The following is a 27,451-nucleotide window of genomic DNA, read 5'->3' as shown; positions in this document are numbered from 1 at the left end:
GGGGCTGTGACTGTTACAGTAAAGCACTTTGGGCTTTCTAAGAAGGTAATAAAGTGTATACGCATTTACAATAATACCTTTAAATTTTGTGTTATGTTTATGAATGGTGGGGGCATGATGGTGACCTGCATGAGTTTAAAATAGAAAGAAATTGTTAAACGAAGAACTGTGTTCTAGACAACCTGAAATGTGCACATCAGGATCATTGACAGTATATATCACTGGACACACTGACCCCTCCCTCCTCACGTTCCAAACAGGAAGTACCTGCTGGCTCCAAGAAGCCAAAATCCCACAGACTACTATAGAGAAATAAACAGCTATTAATCAGTCATGCTAGTTGTCGGAACAGGGGTGGCGAACAAGTTTGACACCAAGAGCCGAATTTTTTCACTCTGAGAGTTAAAGAGCCACACCACACACTGACCTGCTAAGAAGTACACACACAAACACGCAGTTAAAGCCGTATTGTTTTCCATAACACACTCCTCTCCCTACAATACAATAGCAAGTATTTTACTTGTGTTTATTTCAAGGAAAGTGTCCACCCTCATTACACACATGAAATGCAGCTTAGCCAGAGTTAACACAGCGACTACCCTGGAGGTCAGATACCACCTCCTCACACACAGGCACCTCTCTGTCATCTCATACACACACACACACACTCTTTCTATCTCGCTCTTTTCTCTGACTCTCTCTGACACGCACAACTACTCAGTGACATGCAGTGAGGTTAATGTGAGGTTTCATAAAAACGGAATATTTCACCATTTATCCTACAGTATTTAACTGGTAATTATTTGTATCTCATCAGTATTCCTCTTTCAATGACCCTTACACCAACAAATCCACAAACGTCTGGACAGAGCATCCTTCTGGAGTCTGAATAATTCATATTCACAATAAACACATTTATTTTTTCCGTTCTCCAAAATCTCAGGCAGTCAGTCTCTGCATTAGAAGGGTCGAAGAAAGAAGTGATCTGCAGTCGTTTCTGCTGCAGGTCCTCAAAACGCAAAGTAAAGTTTCCGTCCAGTTGCGCATGCAGCATCACATACTGCACTTTATTCATTTTGATTGCATCCTTCTGCTGTGAGCTCCGATTGCCATTTCGAATGTGTACTTTGAAAAGCTTCAACTTGTTAATAAAGGGGACAATTTGTGTCAGATCAGAAAGAGTTTTTAATTTTCTCTGGGATACGTTTTATTCTTTTCTGCCATGAACAATTTTGCTTCTTCCAAAAGCTCATAATAATAAACATAGTGACTTGCCATTCTGTTCACCATATAAGTAAGAGTCTTCCCATTCTTCCAGAAACGTCCTGTGTTCATCTTTATACTCTGAATTTCACCATTTTGACCATAAGGGTAACAGTCTGCACGCACATCAAATGTTTACTTGTTTTTTCCGGCATTGGGCGTTACCCGCGCAAATGATTGGCGGTCACTTATGTGCCGGGAGCAGCATCAAAACACTCAAAATGTCAAATTAATTTTATTATTATTTATTTTTAATACCCTCCGATGGATTTGAGAGTGGTTTAGGAGGGAAAAAACTATGAAATGAGGCACAGTGTATAGAAAATATGATGAGACGCAAAGAGCCGCATGCTCATTGGCCGAGAGCCGCATGGGGCTCGGGAGCCGCGTGTTCGCCACCCCTTGTGTCAGAACAACCATTCTTACTCTGCTATCTTTTTCTTAACATCTTCTACATAATCTGAATCACTGTCGACTGGCTCCAAATGGTGATGCCCTTATCACGGAAATATTGCGAATGAATTGGCTTCATTTCGCTGAAGCCTGAGCTAAAGTATTTTCTATGGGTGGCGTCACACCCGCTATGTACAGTGATATATGTCCATGGTCAGGACCCAGGAGGTCAGGTGTGGCACTTAAATTAGTTTAGGATGTGTCACATGTTCAAATGAAAGCTAAGTTGCATTGCAAGAAAGCAGTTCTGTGCTGTGAGTGATTGAACAGGAAAGCATGGCTGTGAAGCTGTTCACCTTTACCTTACTCATAATTTGCTACCTAAGGCATAGAGCTACAGTGGCATAGGGCCTCTGTAGACATTCTCAACACACTTTTGAACAACAATTTAACTTTTTAGTCTGTGAAGACAGAGACGAAGCTCAGTGTCTCCTGTAATCTAAAAGCACCATCTCTTCTTTTACACTAATCCAGAAGATCAGGTTAGTAGATGAAAGTCCACTTGAGGTTGGGAGTTGTATTAGTCGTAATGTTTTTCCTATAATCTTGCATCTTCACGATTTTGTGCGTGCATGACACAGAGAAGCTATGCAGACTTGGATGCATACCGGTACTTTTCTCATTGAGCAGTTTGTTTTGTGAACCCATTCACATCCAGCGTAAGGTTTATTTTTGGAGTTCCTTTTTTTGTTTCCTTTTTTGTTTTCCTGCACACACAGCTAGAAAACTAATAACAAAAACTTGCACAAAAAAAACAACAAAATTGTCTTAAAGCAGAAGTCTGACAATGTTAAAATGAATAGTATAGCATTATCCAGGAAAACAGACTTTTTAGCTTAAAAGTAGTTCCACAGTTTTATAATAAAGTTGCTGGAAATATCAACCATGCCAACTGGATCATATACTGTATTTTCTGTACTATAAAGCCTTGTTTTTTTTTTAAAAAGAAACCATGTATTGACAGTGCACTTTCTTATCCAGTGAGCCCTAAAGTGAAGAATAGGGTACATTTATTTTCTCAAACACTTCGCTAAAACCTCCACATTCAGTTACTGTTTTTACAGTTCGTTTGTTTTTGTTTTTTTGAGCAAATTAGGACTAATCCAGTGTTAATTTTTTTTCATGTACAGATCATTCTTTGTCTCTCTGATTTGAGCTTTTTCTTTTCTGTTGTATGCAGATTAAGGTTCCCACTCTGGACACTAGATTGAGAGGATTCCTGTGGAACCACCCACACAACTTGTCTAAGCAGGTCTTTATTTTCTGACTACAGTGTACACATTCCGAACACCAGCCGCCCAGAGGTGCAGCCCTATCATTGGCCTGAGTGACTCATTGCAGGATGCAGTAAAGTCATGACCTCATCCCAACAAACTCCTTAGTTACAACTTAAATAAGACAACAGCAGAATGTAGCCCTTGTGACCCTCTACCTTCACCAAAAGAGGCTGTGTTTGAGACTTTTGGGGGAATCCGTCCTGACAGACTCAAATAAAACTTGGAAAAATGTTAAACCGTGATATAATTGCAGTTCAAGTTTCAAAGGGTGTGGCTGTAATGCAGCTGGTCAGTCGACACAGCAACTTGTTTCAGGCTTAAGAAGGAATGAACCTTGCTTAGTGTCACAACCAGGTTTCCCATTCATAGGCTGTCAGAGCCAAAAGCACCTCTTGATCATTATAACACTGTGACAGTGACTCTGTGTAAACCTGAATTAGTCATACGGTGCACATAAATCCTCAAACTCTCTCAGTTTCAATGTTTTACTACTTTTCACACATTTATACTGACATTTTTTATTATTGTTGTTCTGCTGCCCAGCAACCGCTGTCTTTCTTACACAATCACAGTAAGTCCTTTATTATGGGTTGTGGTGTGAGTATGCAGGAATGTCAAGGGAAAAGGAGCACAAGCCTTTTAAGTTCAATGGCTTGAAAATAATAAGATGAGATGTTTGAAAGGCAGAGTTTTAAAACGCAGCAGTTGAATCGGACCAATGAGTCTAATTCTACGAGCTTGCATACCTAAAAACATTAAATGAAAGTGAGAACATGTCAGCCAACAATGTCTTGGTCACTTATTGCTTAAGATGATATTTGTGATAGTAGAAAATGATTAACCTGTAGCTGTAAAGTTTAAACTGCCAACAAGATTTCAGATGGTTGATGCTTATCAGCATTCGGCCACTGCTTATAATACATGATCCCACCCTTCTGTTCAAATGATGTCTAAAAGTCAAGCAACACATGAGGATTATTCAGCATATGACAAAGCTGCAAGTTCTTCTCCTTCTGCTCAAGTTCCTTATTAAATTTTATGTAAAAGACAGAAAGCTTCGCGTTAAGGTGCAAGTCCAAAAAGACTGTTTACACCACACTGCAATACTCCCTACAGCAGATGTCCAGAGGTCTTTTTATTATATACATTTTTGAATAACGTTGTGCTGATAAAACAGTTAACGACAGAACAATTTATACTTTAAAATTGTGGTTTCTTTTACTTTTTCCTGCTGGAAAGTACAAATAAAATTGCCAAATCTGGCAAAAATCCTTAAAAACGCACGAACTACACTGAACTCTTTCTTAAAAAGAGCAAAAAAACTAGAATAAAACATGTAAATGTTTGTGAAACATTTTTTAAGGCCATCTGGGTTTAGTTTCTGTAATTGTTCATATTTTCACAGTCTGAGGAGAATAACTCACTGGCTTAATTGCATTTCCTTCCACATATGCAGTGATTGGGATATCCATGTACTTATGCACACAGTTTGCTGTCAGGCTACTTCCACTGACTTCCCACAGCCAGGTGTTTCCAGGTTGTGCTATTCTACTGTTAAAAAGGAATCTACTAAAAAGCATACAATATTAATGGGTTTATGGAATTTATAATTGAAATAAATTAAGAATTGCAGTGATTGTTGCCAATTATCAAAATTTAAAAAATGACTGTGTTTTTCTCCAGGGCAACCCCGCCCCCCTTCCCGTTGCTGAGAGATCTCTCTTTTTTACAGACTCTCCTGCTAGCTTACAGCCCCTAACAACCACAACTTAACCTTAGGGCTAAATAACGAAATACTCAATAATGCAATTTTTAGCGTAATATTTTCATAATATATGTCCTCCATCATCCTAAAAACACTACAAGAACATGTTAAAAACACCAAAAAACACAGTTTTTATATGAGTGGGTCTTAGAAAATGATGATATTACATAATTCTGAACAGTGCAAGTGAGTATGGAGCATTAAAGGTTGGATCAATACTTAATTATGATCTTATCAATCTGTGAAATGGCTTTAGAAAGATAAAATATATTGGCTGCATCTGATATATTTCTCATTCTTTTACATTCTGAAGTTTGGCAGAACTCACTTGTTTAGTTTGACTGCAGCCTGTTTTCCTTTTTGATGCAGAAAGACTGCACATCAATCAAAGCTGGATGTCTGTGCTTTTCGCTGCAGGACATCTGGATAAGTGACGCTTCAGGTTGCAAAGACAAAGAAAACCAAATAAAGAGATTATCATTGCTAAGGTAATCTTCACATGATAATTAGCTGTCATTTCAAGAACATGAAACACGTATGCTGATGAAGACAAAAGATGGGTGGTGTTGGAATGAGGACCTTTGTAAACTGAAGTAAGTAGGGTGGCAGATTGAGTTGTCATTGACACAAGCCAAAAAAACTGCCTGCCTTTCCATACTTTTTCAATTTGTTTTTAGACCATTGTCTCATGATAACAAACCAGAAAACAAGTTTTTTTCTCATGGTTAAAGACAAAGTACTTAGTGACACTCAGTCATTCCATCCTTGTACCTCTCATGCATCACTCTGCAACCATTTAGAAAGTGATCCCCTCATCTGGTCGCTGATAAAATTCACAAGGACAGCAGGATCACTGAACTGCAGCCGCCTGCGCAGCTGCAGCCGGGCCAACCTTCTCCCCAAATGAAGATGACTGATTTGAACGTTGTTTATGAGCGACAACATCAGCACAGTCTTGGTCTGAGTTAGACCACAAACAAAATGATCAATAATAAATTGATCCATTTTTCTGGTGCTTGAGACAGAATTCAGGCGTTTGAGGAGTGTAGCTCCACCAATAAATTGAAAAATTGACTAAAAAAACAACTCTTGATGAGCTTTTCTGTTGCTGTTGCTGTTGTGTAAGTTGTACGGCGTTGGTCAGGGCCTGCAGTAACCACAAATACAGAGACTTAAAATAGATCATGTCTCAGCGTCTCAGTGCAGGAAAGGGTGAGAAGGACGTTGTTTTCTCATGGTAACGAGACAATAGATGTCATTATTATAAGAAAAAACAAGTAGGGTAGGCCTGTTTCAGCTAGCATAATCACTGAACAAATAATAATGAAGTTATCTACTCTTTCGGTCAGTTCCCCTGAGGTTTTGTCGATTGTAACTCAGGTAAGTCAGGTGGTCTGAGACGCTCGACAGGTTAGTCCAGCCAAAGGCGCTCCCTCCCTTCCTACCCTTCAGGGATTGGATGTTTACAAAGTTTTTTTAAGTGGAAAATGACAGATGACACGGGGGTCAAGCAGAATGTCAGCCGTCTTTCATCCTTCGTTGTTAAACAAGTTGGCTTTTCATCATCCTCATTCCATCTTGGTTTGAAACCTTAGAAGTTCAGTGGGGTTCAACACCGAGGAAATCTCTTCCTTTTCTTCGTTAAAGGGCCTAAATCATGCAAAATTAACTTTTTTGAGCTATAAGTGTATTATAATCTTAATGTTAATTCCAAAGTGGTATTTTGCTCCACTCGTGCATCTCACAGCATTCCTTTACAAAGGTGGTCTCTGAGCACCAGCCCCTCCCAACCCACCAAAACGAGTGGGTTCTCACATTGTGACATCACAAAGTGAGGAACAGCCCCTTCCATGCAGAGTCTGCACTGCCGGCCCCGCCCCCAGGCCAACACTCACACACACACTTTCTCTTTGGAGCTAAAATGCTTTCCTTTTATATACACAATATTCACATCCATCTTTGCAGAAGTTTAGATGTTGTTTGTCGTTGTGGGGGAAAGGCAGACACGCTGCCGAGCCCGGCTCTAGCCTGACCTCATAAGTGGACGGCACCCACATGGAGCAAAAGCCTCTGAGATCGAGTCGTCTTACTTCGGGGCAGGAGAATGAACTGCGAAAATAACATCTGTAGTGTGCCAAAGATAATAAATTACCATACATACGGACGTAGTTTACTCTGAACTCCTTTAGAAAAGCATGATACAGGCCCTTTAATATTTCTATACAAAAAGTTGATAAAAATGCTTTTACCAATCCTTAATTTGTTAAAATACTTGTCAGATCTTTAGGTGTGTCTGGCTTTGGTGCCAATAAACTCAGCTTTCCTTTCACTTTTTCTGAAAATCTGAGTGAAGGAATGTCTTTTTAGATTTATTGCTTAAACCATAGTAGATACTGTGGTTTTATTACCATGGATTATACCACTCCAGTCTCATGAAGAAGCACAGGGTTACTAAGCCAAGTCAAGTGCTGTTATCACTTCTTACACTTTTATCTTCCTCTGTGAGAAGATAAAACACCCAGAATCAGTTTGTTCGATTCGGAAACACAAACCTCTTTGTCTAAACAAACGACTAAACAGGAGGTTCAGGCCAACTCTGAGATGGACTGACTCTCACGTGAAACCAGTCCTGCTGAGTAGTCACTCATAGCTGTCTGGTGTGAACCTTGCCCAACAGAGTGCTGAATGAGCAAGGGGTGGTGACATTGTTGCTCCACCCATTGCAGACATTTGTAGCAATCATGGGAGGAGAAGCCCAGCTTGGGCCACTTGTTCCTTTCTGAATGGAAACTGCTAAAATGTAGCTGTGCTGCTATGGCACCTACAGTCTTTACAGATCCTATGGTGCACATCAGAATGAATTTATTAATAGGATTTATGGTGAAAGACACTTTATTAAGATTGTAATCACAATTTAAAGGTGTGTGTTGCCTAACTATGCCATAAACCATAAAAAGGATCAACTACAGTCACTAAGACAGCAATTATAAAACATAATTCTTAACTGGATGAAGTAACCAGGAAGCATTTTCAACTGAAACATTTTATATGAAAAGAAAATCCTTACAGCAGCTAAACCTGGATTAAGATTTAGCAAGAAGAGACGAGTTTAGATTGACACACCTAAAGCAGATTTCTGCTACTATGGCTGGAAACCAACGCAAAACTTTGCTAACGATGATCTCTACAAGATAATCATTTATATTTTTTTATGTTTTGAATACATATGAGACTCAAAACAAAGGTATGATCAGAAAAGTCTGAGGTGTTGGTTCTGAAAGAGGACTTATTTTCCAAACTAAAACCAAAACTTATCCAGTTTGTCATGGTTTGGGTTTCTTTGCATTAGTTTTAGCTTCCTTTTGTTTCTGTCATGTTTGAGTTCTATTTCCTGTTTTATTTTTGGAAGGTTTGCTGTTTTGTCATGCTTTTGCGTTTTACTTCCCTTGTCCCAATCTGTCCTGAACATGTTCACCTGTGTCTTGTCAGTCCTGTTTTGTATCTAAGTCTTGCCTTTCTCTTGCACTGGTCCATTACCCCCCCCCCCCCCCCCATGCCCATGTCCATGTTCATCTTCATCTTCATCTTCTGCCCTGTTTACCTGGTTAGCCCACAGTGAGATTTTGTTTTGTTTCCGTACTTAGCAGCGCCTTTTCTTTGTGAATAAACCCCTTGCCCTGGAACCGTGTGCCTCCTGTCTCTGCATTTTGGGTCCTCAATGCTCACCGGCCCTCCCTACCTGACACAGTTTCCAGCAAGCAAGCTGGGTGTGGCACATGAATCTCCGGCATACATTTTTGGCTGAAGCAAGCATCGACAACGGGTTGTCTTCAAAGTCATCCACTTTAAAACCACTCATTTATAGAAGCTAAAACGTTGTGACAGACAGAGCATCTATTGCCAAATGGGGATTGTATAGTGAACAAGAGATTTTTTAGACATAAAAAGTTGCAGAAATGCCTATCATAAACCAACATGAATGCAGATGTTTTGATTGTTTTTACTAAAAAAAAAATTGTGTCTGATTATAAATGTGAATCAAAGTCAGTTCCTTGAAATGACTACATTATTACAAACGTTTGAAACATCGTAAAGGACTTTAGGAGATGTGGGATTTTTAGCGGAGTATTGTGCCTATTGAAGCTTGGAAGTAGCCCAGTATTATGTTTGCTAACAAAGAGGTCCGTGGAGCTTTAAACAGTTACGGAGGGACTCCTTTCAGTGGAAGGGGTGTAGAATTCCAACTCGGGATTGGAATCAGTGGTTGCCATTGAAACATTCACTACCACGGCAGAGGCTCAGGCGGTTGAGCAGGTCGTCCAATGATCGAAGGGTCGGCGGTTCGATCCCCGCTCCCCCCAGCCAACTGTCGTTGTGTCCTTAGGCAAGACACTTCACCCTCCCTGCCTCCACTGCGGCTCCACTGGTGTGTGAATGTGCATGAATGTCCCGGTGATGGTCAGAGGGGCCGTAGGCGCAAACTGGCAGCCATGCCTCTGTCAGCCTGTCCCAGGGCAGCTGTGGCTACAATCGTAGCTTACCATCACCAGGTATGAATGAGGAGTGGATGAATAATGGACACAATGTAAGCGCTTTCAGTGTCTGGAAAAGCGCAGAAAAATCCAATCCATTATTACTATGGCATTCATTCAGCCCAATCACTGCTTACGTTTTTTGTCTGGCTCCAAATTGAGGCATTGAGATAGTGAGTGTGTGTGCAAGAGTGCATTAGTGGCACAGTCCTCGGGGCCGGCTCACCGGGATCCTCTGGGGCTCTCCTTCCCCATCACAGATTGGGGAGGGCACCAGAGAAGGTATGGGAGGAGGGGCCGGATAATATGGCGGGTGAGGAGGGTTGTGTAGGGTAGAGTAGTGGGGGGGGTGGAGCTGTGGTTGCACGGTCATCTCTGGGTTGCTTGGGTCGGGTGCCGGGGCTGGCTTGCGGCTGGGTGGTGGGCGGCTCATGGGTTCTCTGGGCCCTGGCTTCGTCCTTGGCCCGCGTCTCGGTGTCCGGCGCCCGGTGTCCGGCGCCCGGTGGCCGGCGCCCGGTGGCCGGCGCCCGGTGGCCGGCGCCCGGTGGCCGGCGCCCGGTGGCCGGCGCCCGGTGGCCCCCTTGGCTGCCGCCTGGAACGACGAAACGTGCCTGTCCTGTGACCTGGGGGCCCAGACGCCGGGTTCACCTATGGCTATGCAAATTTGATTTTGTTCATATGTCCTCCATCATTAAAAAAAATGCCACAAGAACATGACAAAACCACCCAAAAAAAGATTTTCATTAGAGTGGGTCTTTAAACTTTTACATTTTTTATTTAAGTCTCAGAATGAACAGGCAGAACTTCACTCTCGGCGGCATGGCCAAATCAGGAATAATGACCAAAAAACAAAGCTTACCCGTGGTTTTCTGCCCCTGTTGGAGCCTTGTTTTACAGCATGTTGGGTTGGATCTCATTTTACCTCCTCCTGAAATATCCAGACAGTGACATTGCCTGCAGCAAAACCGCAAAGATTTGAACTTTTAAATAGCATCATAGTCCTAAAGAAGAAAGAAAGAAAATCCAACAATCTTGTTAACCTGCAGAAATGTTGCCTGACTGTCAACTGCCTTCACAGACTTGCAGAACTCTGAACTGCTGAGCCTTAAGCCTTTTCTTCCTTCTAGTTGTTTAAAAGCACTTGTCAAACTAGAAAGCTTTTTTCCTGTACTGACAAATTCTGAATGAGATCAATTTAGAGAGCAATTTCCTCTTTTGCCTCTGGTGTAGTTTGGTCTATTAAATCTGACAGTTTACAGGACTAAAGCAGAAATCATGTCAGAACATAAATCACTCGTTCATTACTTGATTTTTATATTTATCATTTAGTAATCATTCATAATAGAGCATTTAATGGCATTGTATTGATGCCAAAGGGAAGTCTTCTGAGCTGCAGGTGCATGCTTGAATTAACAAAGTTTAGAAAGAAAAAAAAACTGTTACAGTGAATTTGGTCTGAAGATTTTTAAGTAAATGTTTCTGTTTTCATCTTTTATTAGTTGATTTTAACTGATAATATGAATTTCTCATAAAATCCAAGGGCATAGTTTAAAAAAGCATAATGTCTGCTACTATCATGCAGTTGAGATAAACTTCTTTTCCATTTCTGCTTTCCCTTTCAGGGGTCGCCACAACGAATCAGCTCATTGGTCTAACTCACATACGGTACTTGGTTTGGCAAAGATTTTACGTCAGATGCCCTTCCTGACAAAACCCCTATGTATTTATCACATAGCACATGGAGACCCTGGCTTAAAACTTTTATATTTAAATTTCAGTTTTTCAAATCAGGGAGGATCCGAATTACAGATAATCCCTGGAAAACTCTCCATCAACAGATGCAGAAGATGTAGCTTTGCTTAGTGGAGTGAAACAGTGAAAGGCGTTCACTTTTCTCACTTGTTCAGGTGTGAACATATTTGCTCTGCAGGGAATTCCTGCATGCAGTAGTGATGGACAGAGGCATATTGTGCAGGTAAGATAGCATGAGAGTGAAACAGGTTCCTGTAACTACAAGACAGGCTGGACGCAATGACTCAGCCGCATGAATGAGTGCAGCTTTTATTTGCTTTTGCTCATAACTCTTTCTCTCACATCTGTGACATTTTCTCAGGACTCTGGACTCAGACAATCACTCTGTTTCCGCATTTGGTCAGATAAGAATGTTGCGGCAAACAGAAGATTTGGGGCGGGCACATGTTGGTGTCGGTACATCACAGTCGGGGTGTTTTGTTACCAGAGAAACAAAGCACTCTTGTTCAGCGGTGAGGAGGAGACTACACTTTGTGTCATCTGCCAACTGTTACCACTCCCCTCTTAATGCAGACTGTCATCTGTTTATAATAAAACAAATAATTCAGTAAGAAACGAGAATTATTGCTGTCAAAAGGTTGCACAGTAGATCTAAACTGTTTTTTTTGCAACATTAAATTAAAATGCACCTAACTCCTTTAAGTGGATGAGTAACGCTGTCGGGAGACAGTTAACGCTTGGGAAATGGGTATATTTGCTTAAGTGTGTGCGACTGTGATTTAAAGGTAAGAGTTTGACTGAGCTTGTGTCCTCCTCGTTCCTTCATGCTTCCAACACAAAAAAAGACAAACTGTCCAGAACTTAACGTGAAATGCACTCTTCCCTGTTCTTTGAAATGAAAGTCGCCCTTTTTTGGTCAGCTTTTCTGCTGCTTTTACTTTTGTTTGCATGTTTATGTTACATTTGTTTCTGTTAAAATGCTTTGAGTGTGTCCTTCTCGGTGGGTACAGTTTTTTTTTTATGCCGTTACTTCATTAGGTTTTTCAAATCTCAACTTGCTCCAGTCTGCTCTGGTGTGTGTCGGCGGTACATTCATAATGGTGAACAATAGGTGGGATTTGTGGAGTTTTTCTGTCTCTATAACTACGGCTGAGATTGTGTGGTCCAGGGTGGGGCATCCCCTCCTATTATTCCTGCTCAAACCTGTTCCTCTGCGGGCTTAGACGGTTCCTTGCAATTTACGGAAAGTGAGAAAGCTACTGGTAGTAATTCATGGACTAAACTTGAATTTTCTGCTGTTTTCCATGAGCCGTTTCAAGTTACCATTTTGGATAAAAGAGCACTAAAGTGCCGTGAGAATTTCATTTTAAAGTTTCAGTGAATTAATGGTGATAAATGTCCGTTTTTCATTTGATATGAGAGTTTCAGGAACGCGTGACCATCGGATCACGGCTAATGCCGTGGAACCAGGCAGGCTCGTACTCGCCTTGTGTTCCAGGGAAAAAATGTTATTTTCTTGCTTCTGTGTATGAAGTGCTGTGATTAGTAAATATTGTGCTTTTGCAGAGGTTTTGCACTTAGAAAACATCCAGTATGTTTCAATGTTTTGAAAGAACACATGAGCACCATATTCATTATCATTGTTACTGTTTTTTTTAATTCATTTTGCAGGTTTTTTCCTCCAAAATGGACACATCATGAGTGTTCATTATCTTCTCATTTTCCACGTGGGATTTACAAGGATACCATCTGCTGGTCAGTGTGGTGCGGTGCAGGGATCTGTTCACATTTTCCATTGAAAGGGAAACTAAACTTGGATCAAAGCACCGCTGCATGAACATCAAACCAGTGCCGAGACATGAAGAATTGATTAAAGATCACTCCTCGGCCACAGCTTGAGCCTCCTCCTGCTCCTTCTTCTCCACAGCTTCTGACTCCTCAGCTCCGGTTTTCTGCTCGTCCTCCGTCTCCTCCTCTTTCTTCTTGTCCTCGGTCCTGATCACCACCGTTTCGGTTTTGGTTACCGTGGTACTTTTAACCTCTGTTCCTTCCAAAGCAGAGACTGAACCAACACTGGACTTGATGCCTTCAAGAGAAGAGCTGACGCAAGAGGGAAGGCGAGAGCTCTCCAGGTTGTAGGCGTTGTAGTTCAAAGCTGCAGGTCAAAAGCAACAGGGTCACAACCAAAGCGTTAACGTGTAACAGTGACTGTTGGCGAATAGAGCAAGTCCTTACACGTCTGCTTTGTCACGTGGGTCTTGATTCCTGTGGCTAACCTTCATGAGAAATAGAAAGCAAAAGGCTCAGCATCATCTTGTATCGCTGCAGGACCACTCCAACAACTTACCTGATCTCCTCTCCTTCCAGCAGTTTCTTATAAGTGGCGATTTCGATATCCAAAGCCAGCTTCACATTCATGAGCTCCTGGTACTGACGGACCTGAAGGGCCATATCCTGCTTGGCTCTCTGAAGAGCTTCCTCTAGGTCTCTGATGCGGAGCTTGGCGTCCTTCACTGCCAGTTCACCGCGCTCCTCAGCCTCCGTAATCTGGGTTTCTAGGCTGCTTCGCTATAAAAGCAAAGAGTTCAAAAGTAGAGTGACAAACAACTCAACCATATTAGGCCTTCTAATGTTTTCAAAATGATAATGTTCATGAGAGCGATGAGTCCGAACGTTTCTGGACATCATTGGCCTCACCTGAGCTTTAACCATATCGATTTCAGACTGCAGACGCATTATCATGCGTTTCATGTCGGCAATCTCAGCTTTGGTAGACTTCAGGTCGTCTCCATATCTTCCTGCCGACTGTTGCATCTCTGCATACTGGCACATCAAAGGTAACAAATGTATGAGGAGATGGGAAGGAACAAAAAATGCAAGTAATCTCTCACATTCATGTTTTTTTCCTCATTCATACAGTGAATTTTTTTTTTTTTTTTTGCACAACATAAACCACCCTAGCCTTCAATAATTCTTTTTTTTTTCATTTGTATTATTTTTGCTTGATTTCCATCATGTCATGCATTTTTCTAATTCCTCTGCGGCACCAGATCTTTGGCCTTCCATTGGATCGTGTTTTAGAGTTAATGTCTTTCTGAATTTGGTCGTTTTGAGTGAACAAAGATTGACCTTTTGACCCCCCCCCTTGCGATGCTTTTCTGCATCTAACTGCAGACGCACCAGTAGCCGCGGTTACATGGCATACATACAAATACATGGGCAAAACTGTTTCTCACATTACACATCTAATAAGCAAAGTAGAATTGGACTCTGATTGAAGTGGCGTAACTGACCACTCGGGAGAACAAAGAGGAGAAATTTGGCTTTTTGTCTTTTATTCTTCTTTAAATATTGTAAATCTTTTAGCTTGCATTCTTTTGATTTTGTGGAGTTCAAATTTCTTCTGAATAAAGACAATTAGGTTTTGATAATAAGCCAACTTTTTTCACAATTTCTTTCAAGTAAAAACAGCACATAATTATCAATCAAAGGACTCATTTCTCCTGTGCAAATCTTATAGTGACATGATTATTTTTATTGTTTGGTTTGGTCAAATTGTTTTAAAATGCTAATTAAAAGCTTTGGATTGTGCATGCAGTATTGGATGTTTGCAGTGCAACCATGAAGCTGCCCTAACAGTCACAAATCACTGAACAAACAGATGCATTTGAAAAATAATTCCAAGAATTCTCCCCACCTGACTCCGTCTTTGAAAAGAAATGCATTTTGATCAATTGATAAATGCTATTTTCTGACCTTGGTCTGGTACCAGGACTCCGCCTCGGCTCGGCTCCTGTTGGCTATGTCTTCATATTGAGCGCGCACTTCTGCAATGATGGCGTCCATGTCGAGAATACGACTGTTGTCCATCTCCACCACGACGGATACGTCTCTGATCTGGTTCTGAAGCTCCTGGATTTCCTGCATGGCATTGTAAACCAGTATGAGCACATTGCAGTCCTCGTGATTTCTGTCATAAGTGTGGAAACATAAAGAAGTGAGGATGATTACTGCATCGTAGAGCTGTCTCAGGAACTCAATCTCATCAGAGAGAGCGTCCAGTTTGGCTTCCAACTCCACTTTGACCATGTAAGCTGCATCTGTGTCCTTTGAAAATGGAGAATATTAACTGGCTAGTTTACTTCACCCCACAAGAAATTTTCGTGTTTTCACATTTTAAAAACAAACCTTCTTTAAGAGGACGAAGTTGTTCTCACACTCATTGCGCTTGTTGATCTCCTCTTCGTATCTGAAAAACAAGAAAACAATGATCCCTTCATATGATGGGAGAAGATGGAAGAAGCTCCTCCTTCTTTTGTGGGTAAACCAAAGATGTGTTTGGAGAAAGTTGGGGAAAAAAACAAAAAACAGCGCTCACTTGGTTTTGAAGTCCTCCACCATGCCTGTTATGTGGGACAGGTCGGACTCCAGTCTGACCTTCTCATGGCCCAGGTTGTCCAGCTGCGTGCGGAGCCTGGCGATGTAGGCCTCGAACATGACCTCCATGTTGGAATGGGATGTGGTCTGCTCCTGCAGGAGCTTCCATTTGGTCTCCAGCATTTTGTTCTGCTGCTCGAGGAAGCGTACCTGGGAAGAGTGATGGGGGGATGGGGAAAAGAGCTGTGAATTAGTTCAACTTTGAAGGGTTTGAAACACGATGGCACTCATTAACTGTATTTGTAGTGCCCCACTTGAACACAGGGTGGCGCCATGTACCAAGTGCTGCTTTACAATGTTTCAGCTCTAGGTGGGGCCTGCCAGCACTCTGCAGACATGAGAAAGGGATCAAATCCTGCGTTTGCTCCTGATGACAGCGCTGAATGTGTTTGTAGGACTTCCTCGACAGCAAAACCCATTAATTAATCATCATGACAACTTCAGCACATAAAAGTAAAAAAAATGCATCGACATTTACTGTGCAAGCATTTTAAAAGATAATGTTTGACGAGCAACTTTTTACCACATCTTCAAGGGTTTTTTTGAATTAATTTCCTCCCCTTTTTAGTTTTTTTATGGCAATCAAACTGCCTCTGCATCGGGTTTATTAGCTGTTTTTGGAGGACATGAGCTCTGCTGAAGTTCACAGAGAGAAAGACTTTTCTTAGCCGGAAATGAAAAACCTTCAAAGGCACATTTTTTGCAGGAAATTGCTTATTTGCTGGATTCATTGCCTCCAGCTAAAATGAAGCTCCTCTTCGTGTCAACAGTGACCTGACACGACCTTCTTATGATCTCCTCTGAGCCTAAACTGAGAAAGCTTCCCCCCAGAAGAAGTGATGTCTTCACAGATTGGCTGGATTGTGAGGAAGACTATCCTTGTTTCGAGGATGCCCTCCATTGTGAAATGGTTCCTGTTTGTTCCTCACATCCATCAATGACATTGTTTGTTGTTGTTTTTTTTAGTTTTGAACTTCACTTCCTCTTTTCAACAATTTCTTTCTGAAAGAGCGTGAAAGCACTGACCTTGTCGATGAAGGTGGCAAAGCGGTTGTTCAGGGTCTTGATCTGCTCCTTCTCCTGGATCCGGATCTCCTGGATGTTGGGGTCAATCTCCAGGTTCAAGGGAGCCAGCAGGCTCTTGTTCACAGTCACCGCAGTGATGGGGGCCACCATGTCATTGGCCGTGCCCCCTCCGAAGCCCACATAGCCAAACTCCAGTCCGCCTCCTCTTTGCCCTGATCCTCCGGCTGCAAAGCCGCCCGTCACCTTAAACCCCCCAGCGCTCACGCCGGCACCGCAGCTGCCCACGCCCCCGTAGGAGCTGCGGACGGCGTAGCTCTGCCTGGCACTCCTCACGCCGTGACCTCCGTAGCCAGAGAAGGAGCGGCTGCTGTAGCCCTGGCTGGGGCCCCTGGAGGAGGACACGGTGGAGAGGGTGGTGGTCTTCAGAGCTCGAACAGACATGGTCGCAGGAAGAGTCTGAGATGGTAGATGGAGAGTAGAAGGTCTGCTGAGGGAAGGAGATTCGGGGCAGATGGACCCTCCCTGGTCTGCAGTGGCATTTATGAGTGCAGGGGTGGGACCCCTCTGAGGTGCAATTGGCTTGAGAGAGAGTCTGTGTGTGTGTGTGTGTGTGTGTGTGTGGGAGGGGGGCTGAGGAGGTAGAAGTGAGGCAATGTGTTCCTGTTACACATTAACAACACATTCAATGCAAACAATTCATCAGGGAGCGGATTAACACAAAACGTTTTAATATCAGAAAAGCGTCAAATCTTGATGAAAGTTGAAGGATTTTTGCATTTTTTTGATGACTAAAATATTTCTATGATTTGTTGTCATGGAAAAGTGTTTGACCCTCATGGAGCTGCATTCCTCTTTTCTAGACTCAGAAAGTCAAACCCTGGGTATAATGAGCAGGACGTCTGTTTTACAACCATGTTTTTCTTTAACATGGCCGCGACATCAGGGAGGCTGAGCTGCGTTTGGTGGGTGTGATGCCCGTTTTACTGTCGTTGGCCAGCGACTGTATGTCTCACAGCTGTGGCAGTGTTTCATCTGTCACCTTTGTCGTCTCCGTGTTTAATATGGACCTCGTGAACAACAATGCGAGCATGAAACATTTCAGAGTCTGCATTTGAAACGAGCAGAAAAACTGCTGCCTCTTCTGGTCGGCGCCTGCCTGAGATCGATGAACGGAGACTGGGCTTTGCAGACACCAAATAAATTCTTTCCATATCAGTGAGATGGGGAACAAAGAGGGGTTGGTTAAGTTCTTATCACTGAACTCCACCTGAGACATAAAGAATCTCACTTACAGATATATAACATTCATGACAGGCATTTAGCCTTCAGTATGTTTTCTTATCGGAAACATTCTCGTGAGTCATCGTCTCACTGTTTGAATTATAAAGCACTTTGTGGATGTGAATAATGTTTGTCCTTTTGACTTTAATTCATCTTTTTTGTGTAAAATCCTTAAACAATCTTGTGGTATGATGGGAAATATATGTTTCCATGTTTTTCTTGGCCGGTCTCAAACCCTAAAAGGCTTTTATTTCACATGCTGACCTTTGTGAGGACCATACATGCACAAGGTGCAGCTCTTTGAAGGATTTTACTAGAGGATTTCTCAAGCTTTGTGCGCAGATAGTAAGAATAAGAAGGTGATTTAGCAGCGTTTGCCTCCCCCCCGAAACTTCCCATGAGGCCAGAGATGGTGGACTGTGCGAAGCTGCTAAATGACACAATGTGACGAGAAAGTGTGGAGAGAGACACATAGATGTGACAAGTCAGAGAGAGGAGCTCTGGTGAAAAGACAATTAGCAAGGATAAGAAACATATCTGCAGCACGACCACTGACTGACTCACTGGAATTCTCACTAGGAGGGGAGGAATGCAGAGAATAAAGGCATCATCACTTTGACTTATGCAATTTCAAACAAATATTTAAGAGAATAAAACTACTAGAATTCGAGAACCTTCAGCACAAATTTCTTTTGTTGGGTTTGAGACTTCTGCTGTTAAGGAGAGTCCTGCCAAGCCTCCAGAGCAATCAGAATAATAAGCAATAAAAATGGACTTCCTGCGCCACCCTGCCGCCCCTGTTCAAACAAAGAACGTCCTCGACACACATTAAGGAGAGTCCACAGCATGGAGATCCAAGGCAGTGCAACAAGTTCCACCTTTACCTCAAGGAAAGTATGAGAGTCACGCCCTCTAGTGAAAGTATTCTGCATCTGCATGATTTGAAAAAAAAAAAAATAGAGGGGAAAATCTGATTTTTTAATGATTTTTTTAAGTTTGAACACTAATCTGATTATTACCAAGCAAAACTGTAAAAATTAGAAAAAAATAGCGTATTTTTTATGTTTAATGAGTTGTGGATTATTATTTTAACAAAAAAAAAAACTATGACTGTCACACAAAAATGAACAAAAGTAACAGTAATAAAACATAAACATGAATTCAGACCATCATAAAGAGGGATTTCCTCATTTTTATTAACGAGGATAAAACAAAGAAATCATCAGCTTTCAAATACGGTTTTAACTTTTCTAAAATTTCTTCTGTAACAGACAAACCAACTAAAGTAACTGAAAACCTGATCTTAAGATCCTGCACTGTTGCACATAGTCCTAGTTAATGTTTTCTTAGTGAACATGTGTAGCATTCCTCATTAAAAGTACTTTAAATAATATAACAAGAGGAGTTCAAACATGAAATAGCTGCATGGAAGACATTAAAAATGGTCAATCTGTTAAAACATTTATAAAATCAAAAACAATGATAAAAAAGGATGTAATAAATAGATATTGAAGGATTTAAGGAGTATTTATTGCCATTTTCAGTGAACAGGGCAGTTTCACAGAATTGGAATTTGCTGCGGTGCTAATGTGCGACATAAAACACTTGAGAATAACAGAAATTAACAACAGTGAGCAAAGAAAATAACATATCACAAAGGCCAGAGCAATTAATAGAGGCGCAATAGTGCAAACAGTGCAAACTGTGGATGGAGAAGGTGCAGGTAGTGGACTGGTGACTGTGGGAGGAGTTAAAAAGTGTTCATGAGTCTGACTGCAGAGGGAAAGAAACTGTTCTTATGTCCTGATGGACCAGAACCTGGACTTAACAAAATTCAATATTATGTATTTTTTATTTTACTTTTTTTTAACCATAATGAATTGTTTTCAGTTTTTGTGTCATGTAGTTTTGTAAAATAAAATAAAAAAATAAAAGCATCAGTGAATTTTATAAATACCTGAAAGGTTGCACTAACAACAGATAAAAATCATTTTTTAAAGACAAAAAAATCTTCCCAACATCCCATAAACAAAAAGATATGCTCATAACCTACCTATTATTTAAAATCTGTCCAACACAAGAGTTCCTCAGCCCACATCTGTTTGCTGTACTGCTGGACAGGACAAGTTACAAAAAATGGAAACTAATGTCATTTACTCGCTTTTTATTTTACCATCTGAATTCTCTCTTTTAGGAAACTAACATTTTTCACTTGTTGAAATGATTCACCTCCTCTCAAAAAGTGACCAACCGACAGCTCCTCCTCTTTTAGGTCTTCCTGTTATATATCTTGTAACCACAAATGAACATGAAAGGTCACAGAGAAGAGGCCTCTTTAGCCACACAGTACACACACCTCACTACAGATTGGAAGAAAAGCCAGTTCTGAGTGTGTGCATATGATCTTAGACAAAAAAAGGTGTTTTATAGAGTGTTTTTGAAAACCACATAAAGAAAAAGACAAGAAGAGATCCCAGTGAAGTGACAATGGGTGTGCCGCATGCTGTGAGCCTTTAGACCAGGCATGTCCAAAGTCTGGCCCACAGGCAACTTAAAATCAATTCTTTGCAAAGAAAATAAACAGTTTAGTTTTGGTGATTAAAATCATGGTGGGTTTTAGTTCTGAAAAGGATTAAGTGTTATTTTCCTGTTCAAATGATTTGAATTTAAAAGTTCATAGTGAGGATTTAGTTGTGAAAATGTGTAATATTTTATGTTAACCCATGAGTTGTTTTTTGACTTTTTCTTTATTTTATTATTGGTCTTCAGATATGACATTGTCAGTATTTTTTTGTAAAAAAAAAAAAGTATTTAAATGTGTTTGTGTTCTAAATGAATAAATGAAAAGTATTCCATTAAATAAATACTGGTAATTGAATAGTTTAATTGCACTTAATGTAATTAAGATGATTGAAAGAATGCAGGCCAAATGGTTGACCTCACCAAATCTTGCCCTCTTTGCAAAGAGTTTGGACCCTCCTGCTTTAGACAGTTATTTTTTTAAAGTTTTCATTCAGGCACGTCCTTCTGTGCTGAAGGAGAAAATCCATGGAAGGCCACGCTAGACTGAGAACGGTGATGATGTGGCCGATTTCCAAAGACTTAGTGATAAACTCCTGCAGCAGTGTGAGTAACGGAGACTCCCACACTGCAGCTGGACCAGACCCTCATTTATATTCCTCCGCTCAATCACACGTGGAGTTATGAATTTACTAAGGCTACGACTTTTCAGCAACAAAATCCGTGCATTTCAACGGTTGGTCTGTGTTTTTTTTGTTTTGTCTACATTTTTCAGCACACGAGTCAAACGTTGCCAAAGCAAACGCTCAAACAGAGCAGAGAGCTGTGACAGTCATGAGACATGAGTCACGCCGCTTTCATTCATCTTCCTGTAACTTGAGTTCTGACTGCATTCACTGCTAAATTTCTGCTGGAACCGGATCACTTCTGCCTTTTGTTTAAAGAAAAAAAGGAGGTTCAGACACACCAGCAGCCTTGGAGATCAACTCCATGTTTTGAGAAAAGACATAAAAATCAGTGTTAGCTGCCCTTCTTAGCTCCTATATGAGGGTGAGAGGCTGAGGAAGATCAGGTGATCCTCACATTAAAATGAAAACGTCACCATCTTTATAGTTTTCGTATATTTCCTAACAGAACTATAGTAATAACAGGACAATGGGTATAACTGAGATTAAAATGAGGATTCATATTGCTAAGGGCAGCCACCTCTCCCACCGGACAATGAAACAGAAAGGGCAGAGGGAAAGCAAGAACCAAACATATGAAGGGAAAACCAGAGAAAAAGAAAAATTAGGGGCTGCCAACCCAACACTGAGTAGAGGGGGGAGATAAACTTAAGGACAACCCATATTTTGTGTAAATAAACAAACAGACAGAGCTCATTCTGGTACACTGGTTTTCTCCTTCTTAACAGGATGCAAGTAGAAATGGGAAACAAATACTCACAGGGGCCGGGAGGGGCCATGGAAAACGCCTGAAGCTCTGAATCAATGACTGCAGATTCACAGTGGAGCAGGGACCACTGGAGACTCAGTTACTTGCTTTTATTCTCTGGGGTTCAGTGAGAAAAAAAAATTCTTTGGCCACAAGTACAAACTCACATCAACATTTTAGTTTAGAAATGAAAAAGTGGAGCTTGAGTCTGCCTTTTGTGGACGGGGTGCATCTCATTTTTCTGGGTCACTTGCAATAAGCAGCAGTGAAAAGAGGATGATGCTGCGCCGTGGTTCCCAGAGGATCACTGCACATGAAAAGTGACAACAACAAAAAAACATTGGATAAATCTTCAAAGACAATTGCTCAACAGCATCCGTGGCAGATTTGGGCAAGAAGACGTGGTGGTAAATGAGGGCGCGCTTTGTTTTCTTTCAGTTGTGCTCTGGGCCGTCGATCAGTTTACTTTTCTTTTTCAAGCTTCTGGGCTTTTGTTGAGCCGACACTTGGATGTCCTCTGGCTGTAAACATGCAAAGCCTGAAACCTGATGCCTGTGATAACTCTGTAACCAAACCAGTTGTGCTGCTGTCGCTGCTGCTCTCACAACTTGTTTTCATCTCATTCTAGATTAAAAGAGGCTGAACTTTGTTTGGTCCGAGACATTCCAGAGCACAAACTTAGCAACTGTGCAGCATCTGGTAAATAACGCCTTTTATGGGCGTAATGGGCACCAAATCTTCTCATCTTTTTGGAATTTTCTATTTTGGAGACCAAATTCTTTCATCTCCTTCTGCTTAGCTTCTATCTGTGTGGGCAGTAGTGCTTTAAACATTTCTGATTTGATCTTTTTCCACACAAAAAAATCTCCATGGTGACTAAAAATATTGCAGTACAAAAAGGGAACTGAATGACAAAGAGAAAAAAAGAGCAGGAAATAAAATCTGGGCGATGCTGTAGTGGGCAGGGTCTGTTGGACTTTCTGTTGCTGGGAGGGGGGGGGGGGGCAGAGAGGCAGGACTATAAATTTTCCTTCTTCTCACTGCCACCGTCTCTTTGTTAGGAAGTCAGCAAAGAACCTCAACAAATCATTTTTCACTTCATTTTGGGAAAATTTACATCCAAACTTTGTCCAATATGAATTTCAGAGGCTCCAGCGTTTATCAGATTCCTGCCACCCGGATCTCCACCACCCGAACTGCTCCTCCGTCCCGGGCTGCCAGCCTTTATGGAGGTGCTCATGGCCCAAATGTGCGTATGTCCTCGACCTCCGCATCTTCCCTGCGTTCTGGGGCTCCAGTCTCTTCTTCCTTTGGATCTTTCAACCTGAGCAGTGCAGCTGGTGCTGGGACGTCTGCAGCTGCCGGTCCTTCAGCTGGGATCCTGGGCAATGAGAAGGGGGCCATGCAAAACCTGAATGACCGCCTGGCCAACTATTTAGAAACAGTTAGGAACCTGGAACAGGCCAACAAGGAGCTGGAGATGAAGATCAGGGAAGCCCTGGAGAAGGGAGGACCTGACACGAGAGACTACAGCAAATATGAGCCCATCATCGATGACCTGCGGAGACAGGTAAGCTCCATTCAAACACTCTCATTCAAATACTTTCAATGAAATTATACATTTTAGACCTTTCAGGAGTCACTCTAAAGTTCCTCCTGCATTGTTTTTTTATTGTTTGTTTGGTTGTTATTTTTTTAAATAGAGTTGAGAAGTTTTTTTTATTTTCAGTTTGCAAATTTCATGCAAAAGACTTAAGGGTGTGGCTTCCGTGCTCTGGCTCTCCTATTTCCAAAGCTCTTCAGTACTGCAGAGTGGGGCAGAACTTCCCCTGATGAGTCACCGACAGCAGGGTATCATCACGAAAGATGTGGGGAAACGTTAAAAAACAAAAGCTTTTCCACATGGTTCTGCTTGTTGGATGGATACTTTACAAGCTTGCGGTGTGTAGGAGGGCTTTAATGAGAAACAGATGTGGGACAATGACTCACAAACACACACTGGTTTGTGCACAAAAGGATCCCAGTCTGGCATGGCAAAGCACCCAGATGCTCCAGTCTGTGGAGTCAAATGTCACATTCCTCTGCAGTCTCTCCAGCATCACAGAATGACATATTGATTGTATTTCTCAGCACAAAACAGGGAAAGTATTTTCCCTTTTCCTCTGTGACAGGATACTACAGCCACAGAGAATCCAAATCCCCAGTTGTGTTCAACGTATCCTCCGATCTGTGCCAAACAACGGCAGCTAGCAAAAAAGAGAGAAGAAATCAAACTTTCTGAATCAAGCTATTCTTTTTTTTGGGGAGGACGCCCTCCCCCACAGCAACAGCATAAGTCAAACCACATTTTGTGCTGGCACAGGAACATCCTTACTTCCTGTTCTTCTGTGTTTGGATCCTCTTTTTAGACCAAATGTTACCATGGACGCAAACGTGACTAATCGGACACTTTTGAGTTTTTATTAACAAGGATGTGTTCATTAGATTCATATTCTTGGGTGTCGTTACAAAAATTCCAGTTTGCGATCTCCACAGTGGATGAGTTTCTGAATTACTGCTTGAAAAACAATTCTAATAAAGTCGTGTTGATTAAAAATAATCTCATGACTTCTCCTTTCCCTCCAGATCTTTGATAAGATAGGGGATAACGCTCGCATGGTGCTCCAGATTGACAACGCCCAGCTTGCTGCTGATGACTTTAAAGTAAAGTATGTGGGTTTTCTTCTGCCTCATCTGTCAGCAACATAAATATTTGCCCCGGTATGATTTATGACTTTATGGACGTCTGAGTTTTTGCTTTGCATCTTTTGCTCTCCTGCAGGTTTGAGAACGAGACTTCGATTCGTCAGTCCGTGGAGGCCGACATCGGTGGACTGAAAAAGGTCATAGATGAGACCAACGGGAGCAGGATGAACATCGAGAATGAGATTGAAGCAGTGAAGGAGGAGCTCCTTTACCTGAAGAAGAACCATGAAAATGTGAGTTTACGAGACACATCACAAACAGGAAGATTTTTACAGGTGGAAAAAAAAAAGAGATGTAGGATCCTGAAATAGTTTCAGTTTGAACAAAACAATATTTTTAACCCAAAGGAAACAGGGAAAACAAGAAACAAAAATGTGAATATATTATTATTCATATTTTTATCAACATTTGCAGGGCATGTAAAATATACTTTTTGGATAAAACTACTTGCATGGAATGTGCCTGCAGGAAGGTTTTTTGTTAAATGTTTTTTAAGTGAACGTCTTTACACAAAAAATAAAACGGATGCATAATAATTTTCCTGTCTGTGTTTTGCAAATAGGATTAAGTTACTTGCTGCTTTTTGTCCTCTTTATATTGTTTCTACAACTAAGCATTCAGGATTTTGATTCGCTCTCTAAGTTTCCATAGAATTTTTGGTGAATTTCAACAAACTCTTCATTCAGGAAAAGAAAATGATGTGCTTCTTGCAATTCTTATTAATGTAGTTCTGGTCATTTATTATATTTCTTCTGAAATGACAGTGGAATCTAATAGTCAAATATTTTTTTAATATTCCTATCTTTTAGGGGGCAAAACACATTGTAATAATGTTAATTGGAAAATGTGACTTTTTTCGATCTAAATTCACAAATATCTGCATTAAATGTAACGGCTGATACATGTATTCTTGTTTCTCTTTCAAATAAACTAATAATTTTAGTTTACATCCAAACAACAGTGTAAAGCTCCTGAAGGATAAAAGCACATTATAGTATTTGAATCTTTAAAACTATAATCGCTCATTTGTGTTCATAATTTGCATTTCTCCCTTTGGCAGAGCTACAACAAAATAGTGAAATCAAAATGAATCTCCTGACATCTGAATTAGTCATGTAAAAGCCTCTTGCTTGCTCTGAGACTTCATAATGCCAAGAATAATTTTTTTAAGGCCTTCTTTTTTTCTCCCACATCAACACGGGCAGAACTGCGTGACCTGCTCGTGTGGGAATTCCCTTTTATCTGATCATAAAGGCAACGGCATTTTTGCAGAGCCGTTTGTCTCTCAAAACAAATTTCTTACATTTGTGTGCGTGTGTGAAAGGGCAAAGATAAGAGTTTCTCAGGGTCAGAAGAACGTGCTGCCTTTTCCTCTCAGAACCCACTGTTCTTTTCGATCAGGAAGTTAAATCTGTTTCAGAAAAAAAACAAAAAGTCTAAGAATTAAAGCCACTTGCCTTTTTGTGTTCACATAGGAAGTGATGGAGCTGAGAAGTCAGATCTCTGGTTCAGGCGTTCAGGTGGATGTGGATGCGCCCAAAGGTCAAGACCTGGCTCAGATCATGGAGGACATGAGAGCAAATTATGAGAAGATTGCTACTAAGAATGTGGAGGACCTCAAACGCTGGCACGAAAACCAGGTATAACACAAGGCTCAGCCGTGACACAAACCTGTAGATCTTTCCCGGTTAACTTGTTCTTTGGTGTCAGATTGCAGATATTCAGGTCCAAGTGTCACAGAACACAGAAGCTCTCCAGGGAGCCCAGGTGCAGAAGAATGACTTAAACAGACAGATACAGACACTAGAAATTGAACTTGCATCTCAGCAGAGTTTGGTAAGCATTTTGTCAAAAATAGTCTAATGTTTTACATTGCCAAGAATTTCCTAGTTATACATTTGAGCATTTTAATGGGATAACTTTTGTCTGAACTTCGTGTTTTCATTCCTTCTTATCAGAAAGGCTCTTTAGAGGACACCCTTCGCAACACGGAGCTGCGCAACAACATAGAGACGGAGAAGCACAATGCTCTGATTGTCCGTCTGGAGGAAGAACTGGGGAACCTGCGGGCTAATATCAAAAACCAAACCCAAGAGTACGAGGCGCTCCTCAACATGAAGATGAAGCTTGAAGCTGAGATAAGCACTTACAAGAATCTGCTGGATGGGGAAGACTTCAAGTAAGGCTTAGAAGAAGAAACATAAGATGATGGGGGTTTTCATGACTGGGTAGGAATGCATTTGAAAACAGCAACTAAAATCAACACTATTCATAATTCCGATATAGTTTGGAATTGCATTTGAAAGGTGTCTTTTACATTTTGTATAGGCTTCAGGATGCATTGGAGGAACTGGCAGCCACAATGTAAAGGGATGGGAGAGCCAAACACAGTTGATGCTTCAAGACTTCACAGGACCCCGTTCAAACCAGCAAAATCTGCACCTCAATGATACCGAAATGGATCACAAACCCTGCAAAATTAAATAAAACATGACTATAAAACATTATCGTGGTTTTTGTGAATTTATTGCTTCAAAAAATGCATTTAGTTTTCTACAAGAATAAATTCTTGCTAATATTTTGAGAGAAATGAAGTGTGAAAAAGTGTTTTAGTTTGTTCTTTTTACCTTTAACTGTCTCCGTCATACATTTTTAGTTGCCTTGTCCTTGAATAGGGCAGAAGAAATCGGAAGCTGCTGCAGAAAAAAATAATTTTCATGATCAAAAACATTTTTTTCTGAATTTTTGAGTGAATTTTAAATGGTTACGCCTCTCCAGTTCTCAGAGGATCCAATCCAAAAGTGTGTTTTGGAGTATTTGTTGATATTTTTAGAGCATTTTCAAAAACTTACAAAAGTGTCCAACTCTCAAGAAGAAGAGAGAGGAAACTGATTTTTTAATACTAAAAATGAGAACCTCTAAATTAAAACTCCTGTTCGCTCACATCTTCCGGCTCCTCCTATAGA

General features: G+C 41.1%; 2 protein-coding genes across 3 annotated transcripts; one reads left to right on the top strand and one right to left on the bottom strand.

Annotated features, from left to right (window-relative positions):
- Window positions 1-12,672: 12,672 nt before the first annotated feature.
- Window positions 12,673-16,946, bottom strand: LOC101166547 (keratin, type II cytoskeletal 8). Its single transcript, XM_004069179.3, has 9 exons — window positions 16,506-16,946; window positions 15,421-15,629; window positions 15,231-15,291; window positions 15,054-15,149; window positions 14,799-14,963; window positions 13,740-13,865; window positions 13,390-13,610; window positions 13,278-13,318; window positions 12,673-13,197 (listed from the first exon to the last, which is right to left on the bottom strand). The coding sequence occupies exons 1-9, from the start codon at window positions 16,944-16,946 to the stop codon at window positions 12,920-12,922; spliced, it is 1,638 nt and encodes a 545-aa protein (XP_004069227.1). The 3' UTR covers window positions 12,673-12,919.
- Window positions 16,947-22,774: 5,828 nt separating this feature from the next.
- LOC101166789 (keratin, type I cytoskeletal 18) lies at window positions 22,775-26,992 on the top strand. Of its 2 annotated transcripts, none has more exons than XM_004069180.4 (7): window positions 22,775-23,310; window positions 24,366-24,448; window positions 24,562-24,718; window positions 25,961-26,125; window positions 26,196-26,321; window positions 26,444-26,664; window positions 26,814-26,992. In XM_004069180.4, exons 1-7 carry the CDS (start codon window positions 22,876-22,878, stop codon window positions 26,851-26,853), a joined length of 1,227 nt encoding a protein of 408 aa, XP_004069228.1. In that variant the 5' UTR covers window positions 22,775-22,875; the 3' UTR covers window positions 26,854-26,992. The 2 variants fall into 2 exon arrangements, with proteins under 2 accessions (XP_004069228.1, XP_011473883.1); XM_011475581.3 differs by having other exon boundaries at window positions 26,444-26,713.
- The last annotated feature ends 459 nt before the right edge of the window (window positions 26,993-27,451 follow it).

This window comes from Oryzias latipes, chromosome 5 (assembly GCF_002234675.1).
Source record: "Oryzias latipes chromosome 5, ASM223467v1".
NCBI lineage: Eukaryota > Metazoa > Chordata > Actinopteri > Beloniformes > Adrianichthyidae > Oryzias > Oryzias latipes.
The sequence above is the reverse complement of the archived record's forward strand: the minus strand, read 5'-3'. Positions and strand labels throughout refer to the sequence as shown.